Raw genomic sequence first — 18,200 nt, 5'->3', positions numbered from 1 at the left:
TCGTACCCTTATGGTTTTACACACAACAGAGATGAATGATCGCTGGGCCCCTACCTCTCATTCCGTGCAACACGATCCCTAACAGCCTGTCTTGGTCTTAGTGGCGGATATGTACGATGGAGCATACGGAGAGAAGTTTTTCTTTTAGTGACCTGTCTACCTGACCTGGGCTGTCATAGCCATCTAATACCCCTGAATGCAATTCCGGCTAAGTCTATCAGTACCTAGGTAGTTTACGTTAAGAACCATCCCTAGAACCGTCTGAATACACCCACGATGCTTCTTACGCTGCAAAGAAACCCTCATCGAAAAGCCCCCTTCTCTTGAAACAGTACAAATCATCAAACTACCCTCCTCAACCTCCACAACCAAATATCTATCTATCTATCTATCCATCCCACCAAATGCCTAACCTAACCCACCCAAGTACATCAATGCTGCAGCACAACCGGCTTCCCCTCCTCCCAATTATGAACCGCATCCCTAATATTAACCCAATACCTCAGCCTAGTAACCTCCCGCCTCGCCCTCTCCCCATCGTCCTCCTCAAACGCCCTAGCGAGCCTATCCTCGCTCTCCCGTATCCTAGCCTCGTTCTCCGCCCTCACCGGCTCCAAGTCCTCCTCGGACCCCGCCTCCTCGATCGCCTCCCGCGTCTCCAGCACCAGCATCAGCAGCTCCGGGTCCTCGACCCGCCCCGTCTCTTCGCCCGCCGCGTCGATGCCCCACCGCTGCCGCAGCAGGTATTGCGCCCGCGAGAGCGGGTCCGCGAGCGTTCGGTACGCGTCGTTGATGCGTGCCGAGGCGGCTTCCGCGCGCCGCTTGGATGATGCGCCGGGTGGTGCTAGGTCCGGGTGCGCGGTTGATTGCAGGGTGAGGAATTCGCGGCGGAGCGCGCGCACGTCGATTGCGAAGCGGCCTTTTGGCGGGGGGCCTTGGGGCAGGGTCTGCGGGAAGAGGTCGTAGTGCGATATTAGCTTCTTTCCGTCTTCTCGTTCCGTGCTGGCCGGCTTGGGGGTTTCCTGTTCTGCTGTTGCTGATGCTTCTTGTTCGCGGGGTGAGGATGCCGCGCTGCTTGATAAGTGTCGTCTTGTTTGAAGACTTAGGCTATTGCTGTTGCTGTTGCTGATGTGTGTTCTGCATGGGGTCGGTCTTATTGTGGTGAGTTGGCGAGAAGAGAAACTCCTGTTTGATATGGCGGAGCTGACGGGAGCGGCATTATTGATTATTGTTGAAGTTGCATGGCGGCTCTGCTGCTGTCTGCAGGCGTCGCAGACACGCCGCAGCGGTCTTCGAGGTAGTAAAGAGGATCGCATTAGTACGGAGTAGTTGCTGCTAATCTTCTAACTCGACCGCGGTAGTAGGTAACAAGACTTATATACTCTTGGATTTTGTTCTTGGATTTTATTTCGAGGACTAAAAAGAGTTGAGAGTTGGGGTTGGAGTGATTTGGAGAAAGAAGCTTAAAATCGGAACAATGACGTTTGCTGCGGTTTTCCTCGGCCATAATCCCGCACATTGAAATCTCGGCGCCGAACGGCCGGTGTTAACAACCGGGAGTACCTTTATTACATAACTCATTCAAACTTCAATATTTGGATCGAGGTTGTATGTACTCTCTTCATAATGCCATAATATACAATATACAATTCCAACCGATAAAAACTACTTTCCAATTATTACATAGATGGGGTATCATATATAGACATAAATATAATAACATGGGAGTCGTACCCATTCTCCCCTTGCTTCCTCCACATTTCAGATATAGGTATTTGAACATAAATTTCCTCCCGTTTCCCTTAAATGGTATATATATGTGCGTAAATGAATCAGAAAAAGTCATTTTTACCCAAACCCTAAGCTGGGTCCATCCGCTGCCACTCCTCATCATAGTGTTACAAGACGCCAACGTCCGCGTTCCGTGTGAAACCAGCGTTCGCGTTCCTTCTTGTCAGCAATGTTTCCGTTATACGAGTTCCAGCGCCCGTTGCATCCCTCCCGGCCTTCAACTTTTAGGTTTTCACCCTGGTCGCCAAGTACGTCAGAAATATCAACGAGCCCGCCGTTTTCGTCTGTCGCACCCTCATCTGGCATCACGCAGTACCAGATCTTTGACTCTACTTGGCCAATGAAACCCGCAAGGCCATAGTCTTCAGCCACTGACCCGTCCTCGTTTATCACGTTTACGAAAAAGCGAGGTGTCTGCCGCGCCGCCTCTAGTCTGCTCTGCGCCGCGGTCCGAGACTGCGAGAGGTTGCTCGACATCTTGGATGGGAAAAGCTGGTCCTCCATTGGGAAACTAAGACCTAACGGGGACTTGCTCGGGGTCTTCGGCGTGCTTGGCGTTGTTGGAGTTGCCGGAGGGCTAGGTCGCGATGTGCACTTGGAAATAAGACCGCGGAACTTATCGTTAGACGTCTCAATCTTCTCCATCGGCTTACAAAGCGACTGGAAAATTCCTTCGGGATCATTCGGCGCGCGCAAATTCCGTAGCGATGGAAAGCCGTTTGCTTCTATGCTCCTAGCAAGTATCGAGTCTGCCCTATTTGCGGATGATTGGTTACTCGTAATATCCCAGTGCAGCCTGCGCAACGACGGCGACGCCAGATAGGGAAATAACCATATCATCTCATTTGGCGGCATAATCGGCGGCGAACTCTGTACTAGAGAAAATGTCTCCAATACCGTAAGGTTTGAGAGAATCTGGCTGAGCGTCGGCAACGAGTCAACATCCACATGTTGAAGAGTAAGCTTTTTAAGTGATCGAGTCGAGGGTCGCCTGACAAAAGAGGAAAGACCTTCGCTAGATACACCTGGAAGATGCGATAATGTGAGTGTTTGCAGCGGTGGCAATGAGAGTAGATTCGCATCATTGAAAGCTGTAAAAGGTAAGTGAGATAGATGAAGATTCTCAAGAGCTGGCAAGCGAGATAATATGTCAGGTATAAGAGACACAGGTGTAAGCGTCGCGCCCGGGAGGCAGTGTATCGACAGAGTTTTCAAATGCTCCCAGTCCGCGTGAAGCTCTAAGAAGTCCTCACTTAGCTGATGTGGTAAGTCTCCCGGGGCTTCTTTGTAATTTGGATTCTCCGAATTCAGTAGCGCCGCGGCGTTTGAAAGACGGCGCTTCCTCTGAAATTGAGAGGGTTCAATGGTCCAATGCATCTCTACTAACTTGCGCCTAGTGGATAAAGCATGGAATAGACGGTTGAACGAGTAGTCGTGGTTCTGGTGAAATCCAACTAATCGTTCGAAGTTGGGACATTCCATGATAACAGAAGCTACTAAGTTCTGGTATAGGTCAAGAGGAACGCCTTGGGTCACAGCTGGAGCTTTCAGGCTATGAACCATTGCCGCCAGTTTCGGGTTTGATCTTAATGTCCGCCGAAGTAGTACGAGACGAGAACCGAAGTTTAGCTTGTATCGCTTCCTTTGCATTTGCGAATCTGCCCCGACCAATTGAATATCCTCGTATCTTCGACTATCTGTTAGTTCTTCCTGTTTAAGTCTCCGCTGTTGTAGAACTCACAGTGCGACCTGGGCGACTTTCAACAATCCCCGCCCTGATACAGCGACAGAGCACAAATCCCTCATCATGCATGTTGCACAACTTGTACTATCAGACTTTAGATGCAGTTTCTTTAGTTCGTCCAGAATAAGTCCCAGAACTTCTTCGGGGAGAGCAGCTAAGAGTTCCCCTGTTTCTCTCCTCTGCCTGTATTGTTTAATTGGCGCCGGTCGCTGCCATCCGTACTCGATCCTTCGTGGACTCGAATTCCAAGACTCGAGGCTCGTCCTGCTGCTGGCTGGACTCGCAAGAATAGCATCGAAAGTCTCGTTCGTTCTGACTGAGCTCGCAACACTAGACCCGCTACTTGAGGTCCTCCTAGAACGATTAGGTACAACGGGCCGCATATCGATCTGCGCGTAATTGCTCATCATTGCCGGCGGTAACTTTGTTGGTTGCTGGGCTTGCTGAGCATACGTTGGTCCCATAGCGTTGAAGTTTGGGCGGTCGGCCCTCGTTACCGATTCTTTTGCCGAGTGGTCTCGTATCGTAAAAGAATTAGGAGCAAATCCGGGGTCGCGAGAAGCATACGAAGGACCCATTGTGGAGCTGTCTAGCAGTGGTACGGGTCCCAACACGTTATCGTCAGATCTTGACTGAAATGCCACTGCAGATTCAGTTTGTGATCTCCGGTGTCTCGTGGTTCTACAAGAAAGAATAGGTTATTAGTAGGAAAGAAAGGGACCCGACTAAGAAGAATAGACATTGAAAGACCAGAGGTGAAGATCGACAGGTTTCGATGGGTCCACAGAGATTAAAAGACCGGGCGTGTGCCTTGCATCAACTAAACTGGCGAACTTTTTGGTTGGGAGCTTGGACATAGTTGTAGCTCTAGGTCCATAGCGTTTCCTGACTTGTTAACAACTGGTTAACGACTACTACATAGTCTGGGCTTCCTGGCCATATTTGGCTTAGGCTATCTAGAAATAGTCCGAAACCAGTTCAAACTCGTAATAGGCGGCCACGCTGGGCTGTTGGTAGCGCGAGGCTACCGTTATGTAGCAAATCGCGGTGGAAATTAATTAACCCCTGACAGAATGGATGTGTTCCCTTGGGAGAGCGGCATACCTATCACCCCAGGAACACCAAAGTAGCCAAGGAACGTATGACGCCATTTGACAAGTTACATAAAAAGGGGGAATATGGCATGGAACATCCTCCTTGACTTTGGCACGAGATGGACCAGGAAACCCAACTTTGAGAATATGAAGTTCAGTAAAAAAGGATGTGTCTGGAATTGAAAAACTGAAATATTCGTATATGGCTTGGAACCTGAGACAAGGGCTGATGCTCCTCACCAGGTACCCCTCAAGCCATTCGGAGGTTTGCATCAAATCGAATTTAAAGAACTTACAATGATCTAAAATTAGAGTCGGTGGCTTCGGTACGGCGCTCTAGGCTTTGGCGGTCATCACCGTTGTCGACTAGGCGAATTGTTGGTGAGCTGAATGGCCTCCGATCGCTTGTTTTAACCGGGAGTGAATTCCTTTTCTGAAGCTTTCGAACTAAAGATCGCGGCTTAAAGAAGGAAACATTGACAAATGCTGCATACCAGGATCGCCTCGAGTTTGACGACGTGGTAGTATCCATTACTGAAGGAGGCCTGGCCAGGTTCAAATTCTTAATGCGTTACACTTCGAGCGCAGGGGTAATTCGGCCACCGAACTTCCCGTCGTGGTTACGCCTCGGGTCTGGTCCGGTACTTCTTCACCGAAACCTGGGCTGGGTAGTTTTGCGAGACAAGTGTTAACGCATCTATATTCGCTATCCTTTTCCTTCGTGGGGATTTTTGAGAGTTCGACGTCCAATGTAAAAATACGGCAGACGCTTCCAAATGCCGTAAATGATGCAAAGTCGCAAATAAACTGCAGTCAGCGAAACTCTTCAGTATCGAAATCATATAAACTGCAAGTTAAATTGGCGGCCGAGGAAGATTGGGGGTCAAAGTCAGTCCAGGTCTGAGTATATTTAGGAACTAGCGATCGCGTATAATATCCGGTATAAGAGGTAGGTAACTATTCAAATGGTATTGAACGGTAGAAATTGTATGGTCACAGTCGTGCAGGCCTCGACGACTTTTTCATATAAACCACGACAAAGTCATCGGCAGGCGGCAAAGCATATATATATATATATACACGTAGGTAATATGTCAGCCGTTGCTCCCGGCGACATGATATCCAATAGACTGTAGCGCCTTGAATGATAAAAAGACGCTCGAACCTGTAACAACCTAACCTAGTGGTCGTTTTGCCTAGCCAACAACGGACACCGCTTCTTTGCGATCCAACTCCCCGATAGCGCTAGGGTGGTCTTCAGGTTTTGAATAGCAGGTTCGGCGAGAACGGCTGAGAGGCTGAGCGAAGCCAAAAGCTTTAGGGCAACACGCCAGCCTCCGTTAAACTTGCAGTTCGGTAGAAGGCCCATATTTAAACTTCTAAATATGGTATCTGCACGTTATTAGGGTAGTGTACATAGTTGGTAATGGTTGGTAAGGTAGTTGGGGCGGCAGGGCGGCAGGGCGGCTACCGTTAGGTATCCAACAGATAGGCTCGCCTCAGACCTCACGCCAGGGTTAATGCGTAGGTAAGGTAGTTAATGCGTCTAATATGGAAAAGCAGATCGCGGGGTCCTCTCGAATCTGTATGGCCAAGGCTGATTGATGAAGCAGACTAACGCAGCAGGTAGATTGAAGAATGGTGGTGAGTCGAGCGAGTCAAGAAGAATCGAAACCCCCGAGCTGTAGGACCTTCCCGCTTGGGATCAGCACGGCCCGTTTATTCGATGTTCCCCAGAATACCCAAACCATATTCTAGGAAGGGTCTGGTAAACGGGTCTGGTAAACGAATGATTGGGGACTTGGTGGGCATGTGAGCGTGGCTGAGATAGCCTAACCAATCCAACAAAAAGGAAGGACTCGATGCGGTGTAGCACTGATAGTCGTTGCCCTAGGCGGTATAAAGTTATGAAGCTCAAAATAGATACCCTGAAAATATAAGGGCAATTCTACACAATTGTAGAGTTAATTGTAAAGTGGGAGGTAAACTTTTAAAGACAGAATATCTGTGAGATTATTTAAGCATAGCTAGGTACCAAGGTACCTACATCTGCATGCTTGACAGCTCGGTTACTTATCGATAAATTGTCTTATTATGTACGTGTACCACCTCAGTTCTTTTTTTTGTAGTTCAACATCCCGTTATGTTTTTAAAACTAGAATTTACTATTCCATCATGGCGAAGTACATAATCAAATAGCATCTCATCCTTCATTTTCAACCACGGATCCTTTTCTCGAGGCTCTCATTCTATCGGGTCACTTTTGACTTGTTAATTGTACTTTGTTGGTTATCCAGTCCCAGTAAAAGGAGGCTTAATCTGCCTATCTCCTAATATTCACGGATATCGTGTCCACCCATCCCTATCACGTAGCAAGTTATAACTTAGACAATGATGCTGCAGAACACTGCCATTTCCACTAAATAGCCTCTGCTGACACCATGCGGTGCTTTATAGGTCCGGCAATGCTCATAAAGGCCCACCAGAGTTGCATGACTTGTTTGGTGTCCTAGAGATTTCATAGTCCCACGTTTCTGACCATCCTAAATATAACCACAATAAATCTATTTGTAAAAAAAATTGTAATAATACTTATGCCATCATTATGAACACTGCTGTCCGATAGGACATAGTTTGGCCTGCTTTTCTTAAAAGTTACAAAGCGTACCACCCGGAGAATCAGGTAGTTCACATCGTCTAGATGATAATCCTAACTAAGGATATTACTTTGACGTAATACTGTAAATATACAAACAAATAAACCACAACATATCTAACTTATTAACAACTGCTCATTCTTAGGTTTAAACTTTCAAGAATAGGTTGATTTCCCTTTCCCTTTTTTCTCCGTCTCTCTACTGTTAAATACAAATATTCAAATAACAAGATTAATGACCTGGAAAACAACACTCTGATGTAAATTTCATAACGAGCCGTTATCCCCATTGCCAAACGTTCTACCACAGAGTAGCAAGATCCTACAATATATATTGCCCTGTCTCTAAGTCTATGTCTGTTAGTACTTAATACATTTTACATGTAGTGATAGTTAACTCCTACTATATCACTTCATACATGTAGTCCGTTCACTTGTAATTTTTGATGCTTTCAGTTCACCGTACTTACACTCACTCTGTTTTTTTCGAAGTAACAAAAGCCGTCTTCCATTTCCTTAGTATCGACGTCTACGCCTGGCAGTTATAAAATACGGTCCAGTGAAGCATATTATAAACACTCTTAGGCTATTATTCCCAACTTATCAGTTATTTGTAACTATTCCTGTGCGTCCTTTTCGTAGCTTACATAACTTGTAGCTACGCTTCCGGTCGACAATGCGAGGATATGAGCAAGAAGTGACAGTATAATTCTGTTGAACTACGAACTACAGATCGAGCTGAGAATGGCCCACCGATTATATCTGGGAGCCCTTTGTCCTAGATGTCTTGGTGGTTTAGGGATCTGGCAGATAATGCTAATCAAGGACCTACGTATAGCGGAAGACCTGATACTCAGGAGTAAGGTAGTGACTCAGTGTGAAGCTTCTCACATCTTTGTGTTGTTCGTTCTCAAGTCGGCAATCCTCTGCTGTCGTCCTTCTGTATGTAAAATATACAAAGAGGTTCATCATTCACATCAATAGTACATTGTCAACTGTCCTCGACATCATAATACTTGGCAACAGTCGTGTTGCCGGCGGCGATGGTCACATGGGAAACCAGAAAGTTTTAGGCCACGATGGAAAATTAAAATTAGACCAGTGTGACTGCATATTTTTTCGAGAGAAACAACCCAACTTCTCTCCAACCCACCAGGTCCTCGCATTCCCATCCCAAGCCCATACTTGTGCAAGGTGCTACCTGAGAAGTGGACAGTCCCCTACTAACTTGTCCATCCATTCCCTCTTTTCTTCCCTAAGTTCGCGCATACCTTGACAGCTCATCAATCTACCCATTTTGACCGCACTTCATCATGTCACGCAACTCCCAGGGCAAGGAGCCGCCCCAAGATCCTCCTGGCGAGCCTTTTGGACCTACTGAACTGTCAGATGATAAGGATTACAATAGGCGTATGACGTGATAAGGGTTTTAAAATTTAAGCTAAAGCTATTTACCAGCTAATTATTCGTTATATTATATATAAAAAAACTTTGGTTTCCTTATAAATTTAGAAAAAAGCAAGCGTTAATAACACTAAAAATTATATATATATTATAAGTTATTCATTAGTTAATTATTTATCTTTTTGTAATGGTTATATATTAAAAGTTATTTATGACAAATTAACGCTTTTTTTCCCAATTTGCAAATCGACAAGCGTAAAGTAACAAAAATCTTATTATAAAATAAAATGAAAATGGTAAAAAATAAGGAAACGGTTAAATAATAGTTGATAAATAATAATTAAATAATAAACGTAATAAAAATTTTAAATTTTAATATAATGGAAAAATTAATATTTAAATCTTAGTTAAATGTTAGGTTAAAAGTAACGATACAAAATCGAAAAATATAACGGAAACGAAAATATTTAAAAACTTTAAAAATAAAAATAAAACCGGATTTCCATTTAATTAAGGAAAAAATAAATAATAATAAAAAAGATAAATAATAACTACGATAAAAAAGTTATTCCCAAATCAATTTCTTAATTTTAAAGTATAAAAAAAAAAGTAAAAATAATTTAACAATATTTCTTACGAATTTAAAAAAAAGGTTTATATTATTAATAAATAATTTTCTAATAAATAAAAAAAAAATGGTATATGTAAATATATTTTTTGAAAAAGTAATAAATTGCCGGTAAATCCATTTTTTAACGATAAAAAAACGTAATAATTTAATAAATTTAATATAAAAAAAATTCGAAAATTAATTAAATTTTATTATTAAAAACGAAAAAATACGCAACTTATTAATTTATATAAAGTTAAATATGTTATGTTAAATTAAAAGGAAAAAATTTAATGCGTTTTTAAAACGGTATAAATTAATAAAAGTAGAAAATCTAAATAATTTAATAAATAAACCTCGAATTATAAATTTATTAATTAAAATAACGTTAATATTATAATTGAAAGTGGTAAAAAAAAGTTTACTTATTATTAAGGTAAAATTAATTAAAAAAGTTAAAAATGTTAAATTAATGTTTAAAAATTTAATTGTAAATATAAATTAAAAAAAGTAAAAACGTTTTTAAAGATTTTAAATTTATAAAGTTTAAGGGATTAACCGGTTATTTTTAAAAAAAAAAGAAAAAATTTCCGATAAATTAAAAAAAAAAATTATTCCGATTTATTTCGGATGTTATAAGATAAGTTATTAAGTTATTAATTATTTAAATTTAATATGTTATTAATGTAAAAAAAAAAAGCATTTTATAAAACAATATCAAAAAACTTATAATAAAGCTTTAATATTTAATGTTAATATCCTTTTTATTAAAAATAAAAAAGAAAAAAAACAGGTATAAAAAGGCTTAATTTTGTAAGTTTGCTTTAAAGTTATGGTTAAATTTCGATTAAATAAAACTTGGGTACGTTGTAAAAAGCTTATTAATTTTGTAAATGATGTAAACGTATTAAAAAAAAGATTATTTTTTTTAAAAGAAAAAAAATAAAAGGATAATAAGGAGTTATAAACTTTTAAAAAAGTTATATAAATAAAAAAGCAAAAAATAATATTAATAAAAGTAAAAGATAATGTAAGTATTTAACGGATAATCTATAATAAATTTAAATTAATTAAAAAAATATCGAATAAAAAATATAAAGTAATATTAAATATTTTTTGGAATGTTAAAATAAATTTAAATATAAATTAAAAAAATAAACGTTAAAAATACCGTTTAAAAAATAAAAATTTATATTTGGTAATAATAAAAAAAGAAATATATAAAGTAATAAAAGAATTAATAATAGTAATAATTATTGCTGTAATAAAAGTGGAATTTTAAAAAGTTAAAGAGAAAAATTATTAAATACTTAAAAAATATAAAGAATATGTTAATATTTTTAATATAAAATTTTCTGGCGTATTAATAATATATTATAAAATAAAATATTTAATTGATTTAAAGTTAAAGGTAAAAACCTTTTAAAAATTTATTTATGTATTATTTAAGGTGAAATAAAAAATACTCCGAAATTATATTGATTAATTATTAAAAAAAAAGTGGATTAAATTTTTAAAAAATTTAACAAAAACACTAATATTATTTGCGTTAAAATTAAAAAGTAAATTACGATTTTATATTAATTATTAAATTTTAAATAAAATAATAAAAAAAGATAAAATAACATTACTATTTATAAATGAAATATTAAATCGTTTAAAAAAAGTAAAAATAATAATTAAACTTAATTTAAAAAATGCATATTACCAGATATACATCCGTGAAAAAAATGAATGGAAAATAGCATTTAAAACAAAATATAACCATTTTAAATATTTGGTATTACCATTTAACCTTGTTAATGCGTTAATTACGTTTTAAAATTACATAAACCGCGCATTAATTGGTTTAGTAAATATAATATATGTTATTTATTTAAATAATATATTGATTTATTTAAAAAAAAGGGAAAATTACTATTAATAAATTTGCAATGTTTTTAATAAATTACGATAATAAAAACTTTATGTAAATTTTAAAAAATGCGTATTTAATATAACTTAAATTACGTTTTTAAGGTTTGTAATTAATGTTAAAAAAATTTTTATAAATAAAATTAAGGTTAATATTATTATTAAATAACTAATATTTAATAACGTAAAAAATATTTAAGTATATTTGGAATTTACGGGTTTTTACAAGAAATTTATTAAAAAATATTCGAAAGTAATTACTTTATTAACCAATTTATTATGGTAAAACGAATTAAAATAGTTTTTATTACAAGGTAATAGTTTATTAACTTTTAAAAAACTTTAATATTTGTTTATTTATATACCATTATTTAAACATTTCGATTTGTAACGAGCTATTAAAGTGGAAACGGACGTTTTATAAAATGCAATAAGGGCAGTTTTTACGTAATTATATAGAGATGTGTAATATCCGGTAGTCTTTTTGTTATATAAATTAAAAGGAATAAAGTTATATTATTTAACCTTTAATGTAAAATTAATGGTAATATTATATACCTTTAAATAATGGAGATATTACTTAGTTTATACTTTGTAAAAGATGGTAATGTTAATAAATCATTTAAATTATCAATATTTAATGACCAAGGAAAAACCAAATGCCAGATAAATTTGTTAGTTAAAACAGTTATTTAGTTTTAATTTCGAAATTAAATATTAAATAAAATATTTAAATCTGGTAAATAAATTATTAAAACGTTTAAATCATTAAAATTTAATTGTAAAGTTAAAAGTAAAGCGTGATATTTAAGTGTAATTTATATTTTATTTTAATAATGAAATTAAAAAGAATATAATGAAAAAAGCTTTAAAGCCGTTGTTAAAACGTAATGGAATAAAGAGTAACGGTAATTATTATATAATGTTAACGGGTAATGTGGTAATAATATGTTAAATGGAACTTGTTAATAAAAATATAAATAAAAAGTTTTTACGTAAAGCAATTATAATAGCGTAACGATAAAATAAATTTATTATTATAAAAAAATGGAAAGAAACTTTTTAAACTAATAAATTAATTGTATGAAAAACAAATGATTAAAGTATATTAAAGTATAAAAATAAAATATATATATTTTAAAACTTATAAAAAAAATTATTACATGATTATTATGATATATTTATTATAAGGTATCCAAGAATTTTTAAAACGATTTAACAGTTAATTAAATGTTATTTCTGGTAAAACTTATAAAAAAACGTAAAATATTATGTTAAGTCGTGCATTATTTATTAACGTATAAAAACAAAATACCATTTTTTTTATAGTAAATTTTATTTATTATTTGTTTTAATTGGTTTAATAAAATAATTATCAATAAATTTTATAATAAAATTATTTAAATCATTAATTAAAAATGGAAAGCGTTATGATAATATTTTAATTGTAATGGATAAATATTTAAAATACTTTATATATATTTTAACAATCAAAAACTTAATAGCGTTAAAGCTAATAAATTTATTTTTTTAAAAAATATTTCCAAGATTAAGATTATTAAAAGGTATCGTATTAAATAAAAGTTTGTTATTTATAAGTAAATTTTAAATTACTTTATACCACCGATTTTATATCGAAAAAAAATTAAATATTGCATTTTATTTGTAAATAAATAAGTAAATAAAAAAGTAAAATTAAAACTTAAAATATTATTTATATATTTATTACAACCTAGTTTAAAATAATTAAGTAAAAAAATTAACATTGATAAAATGGATATATAATACCTTAATATATATAACATATAATATAATACTAGTATATGTATTAATAAATTTCCAATTATAAGGTTTTAACAATTTAACTAATAAACTTTTAATTAAAATAACAATAAAAGCTTTAAAAAGATTAGAAAAAATACAAAAAAATAAGTAACAAATTAACCAGTTTTTACAAATAACAAATTAAACATACGTTAAATAATACAATAAAAAGAAAACAATTGCCACTTATAAATTAAACGATTAAATTTTATTATTAATTAAATATATTAATTAATAAAAACCAAGTAAAAAATTAACAAATAAATATTTAAAATTATTTAAAATAATTAATATAATTAAAGAAAATAATATGGTTTATAAATTAAATTTACCAACTAATTATAAAATATATAATATATTTTTAATTAATTTTTTAAAACCGTTTTATAACCAGGCAAATAAAATACCAAAAAAACAAATGGTAAATTTTATCAAGGAAAATAAAATTTATAAGGTTAAAGCTATCCTAACCTATAAGGATATAAGTAAGAATAGATAATACTTAATTAAGTGGTAAAGGTATAACAATAATGAAAATTTGTGGCAAAGGTGTGAAAACGTAATAAAAAAATTAAGAAAAAATTATAAAAACCATTTAAAACATATAAAATAATTTATTTATTAATTTAACAAAACTACTGTAAGGTATTGGTTAAATGCCGGTAAAATAATAGTTAAAATTAAATAAAAACATAAGGTATTTATACGTAATTAACAGCAAATAGCTATTTATTAGATAAAAACCGGTTCGATTATTTATCGTTTCCATTATTAATTATATCTTTATTTTTATTTATATTACTTTTTGCTATTAAAGTATTACGGTTTTATAACGTATTAACAATTAATTAACGGTTAAAAAAATAATATTTATAATTTTTTTATATAATTTAATAAAAAATAAAATAGCAATAAAAATATCTTGCTAGTAAATTAATTATTTTTTAACAGTAACAACAATTTTTTCAACAATTTTAACATTACGTTTTAAGGTAAAATAACGGCGTTTTTTTAGTTTAATTGTTTCGGCTTTAGCAGTTTTAACAGTTTTATAAGTAGGTAAATTGGTTTGCGTTTTTTTAACTTATAAGATTTTTTTAATATTAACTTACGTTTTTTTAACAACATTTTAACTATAAGTTAATATAATATAAAAAAAAGATATAATAATTAAGTTTACGTTAAATTCACTATTACATTTGTTTAAAAAAATAGTAAAATTTATGGCTTTTATTTTAAACGTTTTAATAAATTATTGGCCATTTAACCATTAATATACATTAAAATATTAATAATAATTTATAGAAATATAAAATTTATTTTATTTTTTGTAAATTTTATATTTAATAAAATTAATTAAAATTATTAATATTATATCGGTTAAAAAATAATAATGTATATATAATTATTATTTTTATATTAAATAAACGGCAATTTTTTTTAATTTTTTTAAAAGGATAATGCTGAAAGGTAATAATAATATAATATAAAACGGTAAAGTATTAAAAAAATAACAATAGCGTAATTTTTATTATTATTATTATTATATTATTAAAATTAAAAAAATAATTAAAAAGATATTTATTTTAAAAATTTTAAAAATATATTTACAAATTTATAAAATTAATTATCTTTATAAATAAAAATATTTTAATTATAATAATTAACCGGCATATTACCAATTACCTTATTATTGTATATAGTTTTTAAGGATAAGAGTATGTTAAAAGAGGTAATTTTATTAAATAATAAAGATTATAATAAGTATATAACGTGATAAAGGTTTTAAAATTTAAACTAAAACTATTTATTAGTTAATTATTTATTATGTTATATATAAAAGAACCTTAATTTTTTTATAGATTTAGAAAAAGGTAGGCGTTAATAACATTAAAAATTATATATATATTATAAACTATTTACCAATTAGTTACCTATTTTTCCGTAATGGTCACATACCAAAGGCTGCTCATAACATGAACCTATTAAACCTACTGGACCTATTGGACCAACTGGACCTACTGGACCTTCTGGAGCTCCCGGACCTCGGGATCCTCCTACCTTTCGAGGCAATCCTATCCCAACACCCGGAATAGATTCTCCTATCTTCTACTTCAGAGGTGGCACAGGTCCCTATGACGCTGCCTTTTACTCGGGTAAGTCCTCCTTTCTTTGGTGATCCATGCTGGCTACTGGCAACATCCTCCACACGTCCTTTAGTAAATTATCTTCGTGATTATTTTGGGAATATCATCTAACACAATCATCATATGTAGCACTTCCGGAGCCGTCCCAGCAGCCCGCAAACGAAGAGGAGGCAGCCGCCGTACCTCATCAATATCACCACTACTATGGATGCGGCTGTGTTCATTGTGTCCGTTACTACCATCCGAACAACTACTTCATCCACGGCACCCATGATCCGACTGGTCCTCCTGGAGCCCATCATCCTGGCCCTGGCGGCGCAGCCCCCCAGACCCCCGCGAACGATGTTCATACCCTAGATAGAGCCGGCCTTGAAGCTCTCAACCGACAAGCTCAAGATTACGTCTTTCAGACAGCTACGAGCCACGCTCACAACGTACGCGTTCCTCAGATGCAGTACCAACAACCTCAGTTCCAATTGGGACCCGCTCATGGTCATGTTTCAGTCCAAGGCCAGTATCAGGGCCAGTATCCAGGCCCCTCTCAAGGTCCTCTTAAAGGCGCTCATCCTCACTTCAATGAAAAGGTAAGAATCCCCTCTAGATAACACTTACCGTTTAACTACATGTGACTAATGGAAGTTTGGTATTCAGGAACTCAAGGAGCTTAAGGAATATAGGGAGCGTAAGGAACGCGAGGAGCGCGAGGAGCGTGTACGACGTTTCCGTGAACAGAATGAGCGAGCGATCGGTTTCAACGAGTCTGACGATGAAGAATTCATCCCCAACATCCGAAACCCTTGAAAAATGACGAAGCAATTTGGACGGAATGGCAACGGCGAATCATGGAGGCTTACTTTGCATTAGTTGACGATCGAGCATAGCATTCTGGAGTTGGTTTTGCTTATTGGTAGCTACATATTTCACTTGCATAAGGATTGATACGGTACGGTAGTCTTGTTCTTCAAGCATAGTTGCATCTGAAAACTTTCGGTACTTAATACAAAGCCCATATTTTTAGGAGATCAAAGCCTCTCGTTTCCCCCGAGTTAGCTCCTTTTCAACGGTTCGTAATAAGCAATGATAGTTTCCGAAGTTTATTTTCGAGCATTTGCCCCTTGGAGGCCTATAAACAGTAGCTCGGTCCCGGATAATTGTTGGGACGCTTTGAACCATAATATACTTAATTATTGTTGATTGCAGAGGACATTTTGAACCTGTATTTCCCGACAGTTTCTCGACTATACTTGACACAAATATTCGTCCTTTGATACCTATTTCTTCTCCCCCTTTAACGCCCCTATCTTCACTAAGTTCTTGCGCCATCGAACAAAATGCACCCGCGGCGCGTTCTTCACCACCTGGCTATAGGACTACGCATTTCTAAAGCTGCAGCTGTAATCTGCTCCTCAAATCTCCTAGTTGACGACTTCTCGCGGTTTTCCAATAAGAGAAATAACCTTGGACTAAAGGCAAGCGGTAAGAAATTCATGACCGCCAAACGATGTAGCTATGAAACCTATAGCCACTGTAGCTAATACTTAATAGATGATGGTTCTATCACATCAATTTCCGTTCTCGGTGATTCTATCTCATTTACACCCCGGCCAATGTCCTACTTCTATGAGATCGTGCCCTGTGTCGACGCAGAGGCGTCCGGGTACGAGGCGATCGCATTTACTATGAAAGCTCCCCAGAACCCAGAACGCATCTATCACGCTCGAGATGCAGACGATGGAGAACTGTTCAGCAGAGGCGTATAATAGTACATGGCGATATGTTACGAACTTCACTGGCGAGCCCCAGAGGATCGTGGTTCCTGTAAGCTCGTTTCGAGGAGCTAGAACGAATGGCATTGCCGCGTTTAATTGGGCGACTTGGGAATCGCAGAGCACAGGTTTCGTCTGGGAGCTTGGCGACATAGAGCTGATCTGCGGTGCGGTATCTTAGAAGATTACCTAGGTCTCTAACCCATATGTAATTGGAATGTTCTTGAAGTAAGTCGAGGATTCGGAGCTGTAGTCCTGTCGGGTTCTCTGACACGGCGATAATTCAACCTATTTGCTCCTGCGCGACCCCACGTCGTATTTTCCGTGAAGTTCCTTTGGAGCAGGCTGTTTAATATCTAGTACACCAAGAGATACATTTGGTAGGAGCGTGTTCTCTTGAGGGTAGAGCTTTGGGGATATGTCGTAACCATCGAGGATGGCATCGGGATATTGTTCTCGGAGAAGTAATAGGAACTTGCCGGTCCCGGTCCCTATATCTGCAATTCGTGGCTTTGGAGGCAGGCTGGCGACAACAGCAGGATGGAGTAGATATCCAATATTACTATGTGGGTGAAAGAAGCTACTATAGGTAAATCTGTATTTGGTGCGCACCTTTGGACCTCGCTATCATTGCGGGTCATATTATCGGTATAGACGTCAGACATCTTGGTCAATTACTAGATAATATCTCCGGGATCCGTTGTTAAAGGGGCAGCAGAATTTCCTGGCCCTCAGAGCAGTTGATTTCGTATTTTTTGTTTGGTCGTCTTGAGGAAGAAGCATCTCGTAAAAGGGTTCACTAATAACACCTGTTATACAAAGGGGCTCAGGAGTATACACTACATGCTTATGAACAATCGGGTCCCAACCAACTAGAATAAACTATCGTAATCAATGCCACATACTATGCGCGTTCTAAGACCTTTAATGAAGAAATAGAAAAGCACTAGCTTAGGTGTCATTCGAAGGATTGTTCTTCGCCAAGGAAATTAGGTCAATATCTTTTACACGGTCCCACAAGAGCAGATCAATGCTATGCTACACCAGAGTAGAAGCGCCAAGCCGAATTAATGCCAACATATAACATGATACCTTTAACTTGGGTAATTTGGTTTTGTAATTGTAAGCTTTCAAAATCTACAGTCTTCGACTACAGTGCAAGTTTGAAGTTATACCAAAATGAAACCATCCCTCCAGAATCCTAGCTTTGGCTACATCTACAAGTTATAGGTTACCCCGTGGGGTAGTGT

At 36.0% G+C, this 18,200-nt stretch overlaps 4 protein-coding genes across 4 annotated transcripts; 1 reads left to right on the top strand and 3 right to left on the bottom strand.

Annotated features, from left to right (window-relative positions):
• Positions 1–124: 124 nt before the first annotated feature.
• On the bottom strand, positions 125–1,440 carry F4817DRAFT_324800 (Co-chaperone Hsc20). The gene has a single exon (XM_049301682.1). The coding sequence runs from the start codon at positions 1,314–1,316 to the stop codon at positions 432–434; it is 885 nt and encodes a 294-aa protein (XP_049163253.1). The 5' UTR covers positions 1,317–1,440; the 3' UTR covers positions 125–431.
• A 450-nt stretch (positions 1,441–1,890) lies between these two features.
• On the bottom strand, positions 1,891–3,918 carry F4817DRAFT_356019 (uncharacterized protein; the record flags this gene model as incomplete). Its single annotated transcript, XM_049305736.1, has 2 exons — positions 1,891–3,478; positions 3,533–3,918. The coding sequence occupies 2 exons, from the start codon at positions 3,916–3,918 to the stop codon at positions 1,891–1,893; spliced, it is 1,974 nt and encodes a 657-aa protein (XP_049163252.1).
• Positions 3,919–16,515: 12,597 nt separating this feature from the next.
• Positions 16,516–17,131, top strand: F4817DRAFT_311775 (uncharacterized protein; the record flags this gene model as incomplete). Its single annotated transcript, XM_049300040.1, has 3 exons — positions 16,516–16,660; positions 16,730–16,841; positions 16,879–17,131. The coding sequence occupies 3 exons, from the start codon at positions 16,516–16,518 to the stop codon at positions 17,129–17,131; spliced, it is 510 nt and encodes a 169-aa protein (XP_049163251.1).
• A 107-nt stretch (positions 17,132–17,238) lies between these two features.
• On the bottom strand, positions 17,239–17,615 carry F4817DRAFT_311774 (uncharacterized protein; the record flags this gene model as incomplete). The annotated part of the gene is made up of 2 exons (XM_049300039.1): positions 17,239–17,512; positions 17,563–17,615. The coding sequence occupies 2 exons, from the start codon at positions 17,613–17,615 to the stop codon at positions 17,239–17,241; spliced, it is 327 nt and encodes a 108-aa protein (XP_049163250.1).
• Positions 17,616–18,200: the final 585 nt, after the last annotated feature.

This window comes from Daldinia loculata (assembly GCF_022478755.1).
Source record: "Daldinia loculata strain CBS 113971 unplaced genomic scaffold F4817scaffold_3, whole genome shotgun sequence".
NCBI classification, from domain to species: domain Eukaryota; kingdom Fungi; phylum Ascomycota; class Sordariomycetes; order Xylariales; family Hypoxylaceae; genus Daldinia; species Daldinia loculata.
This window is presented reverse-complemented; position numbering and strand designations above follow the sequence as displayed.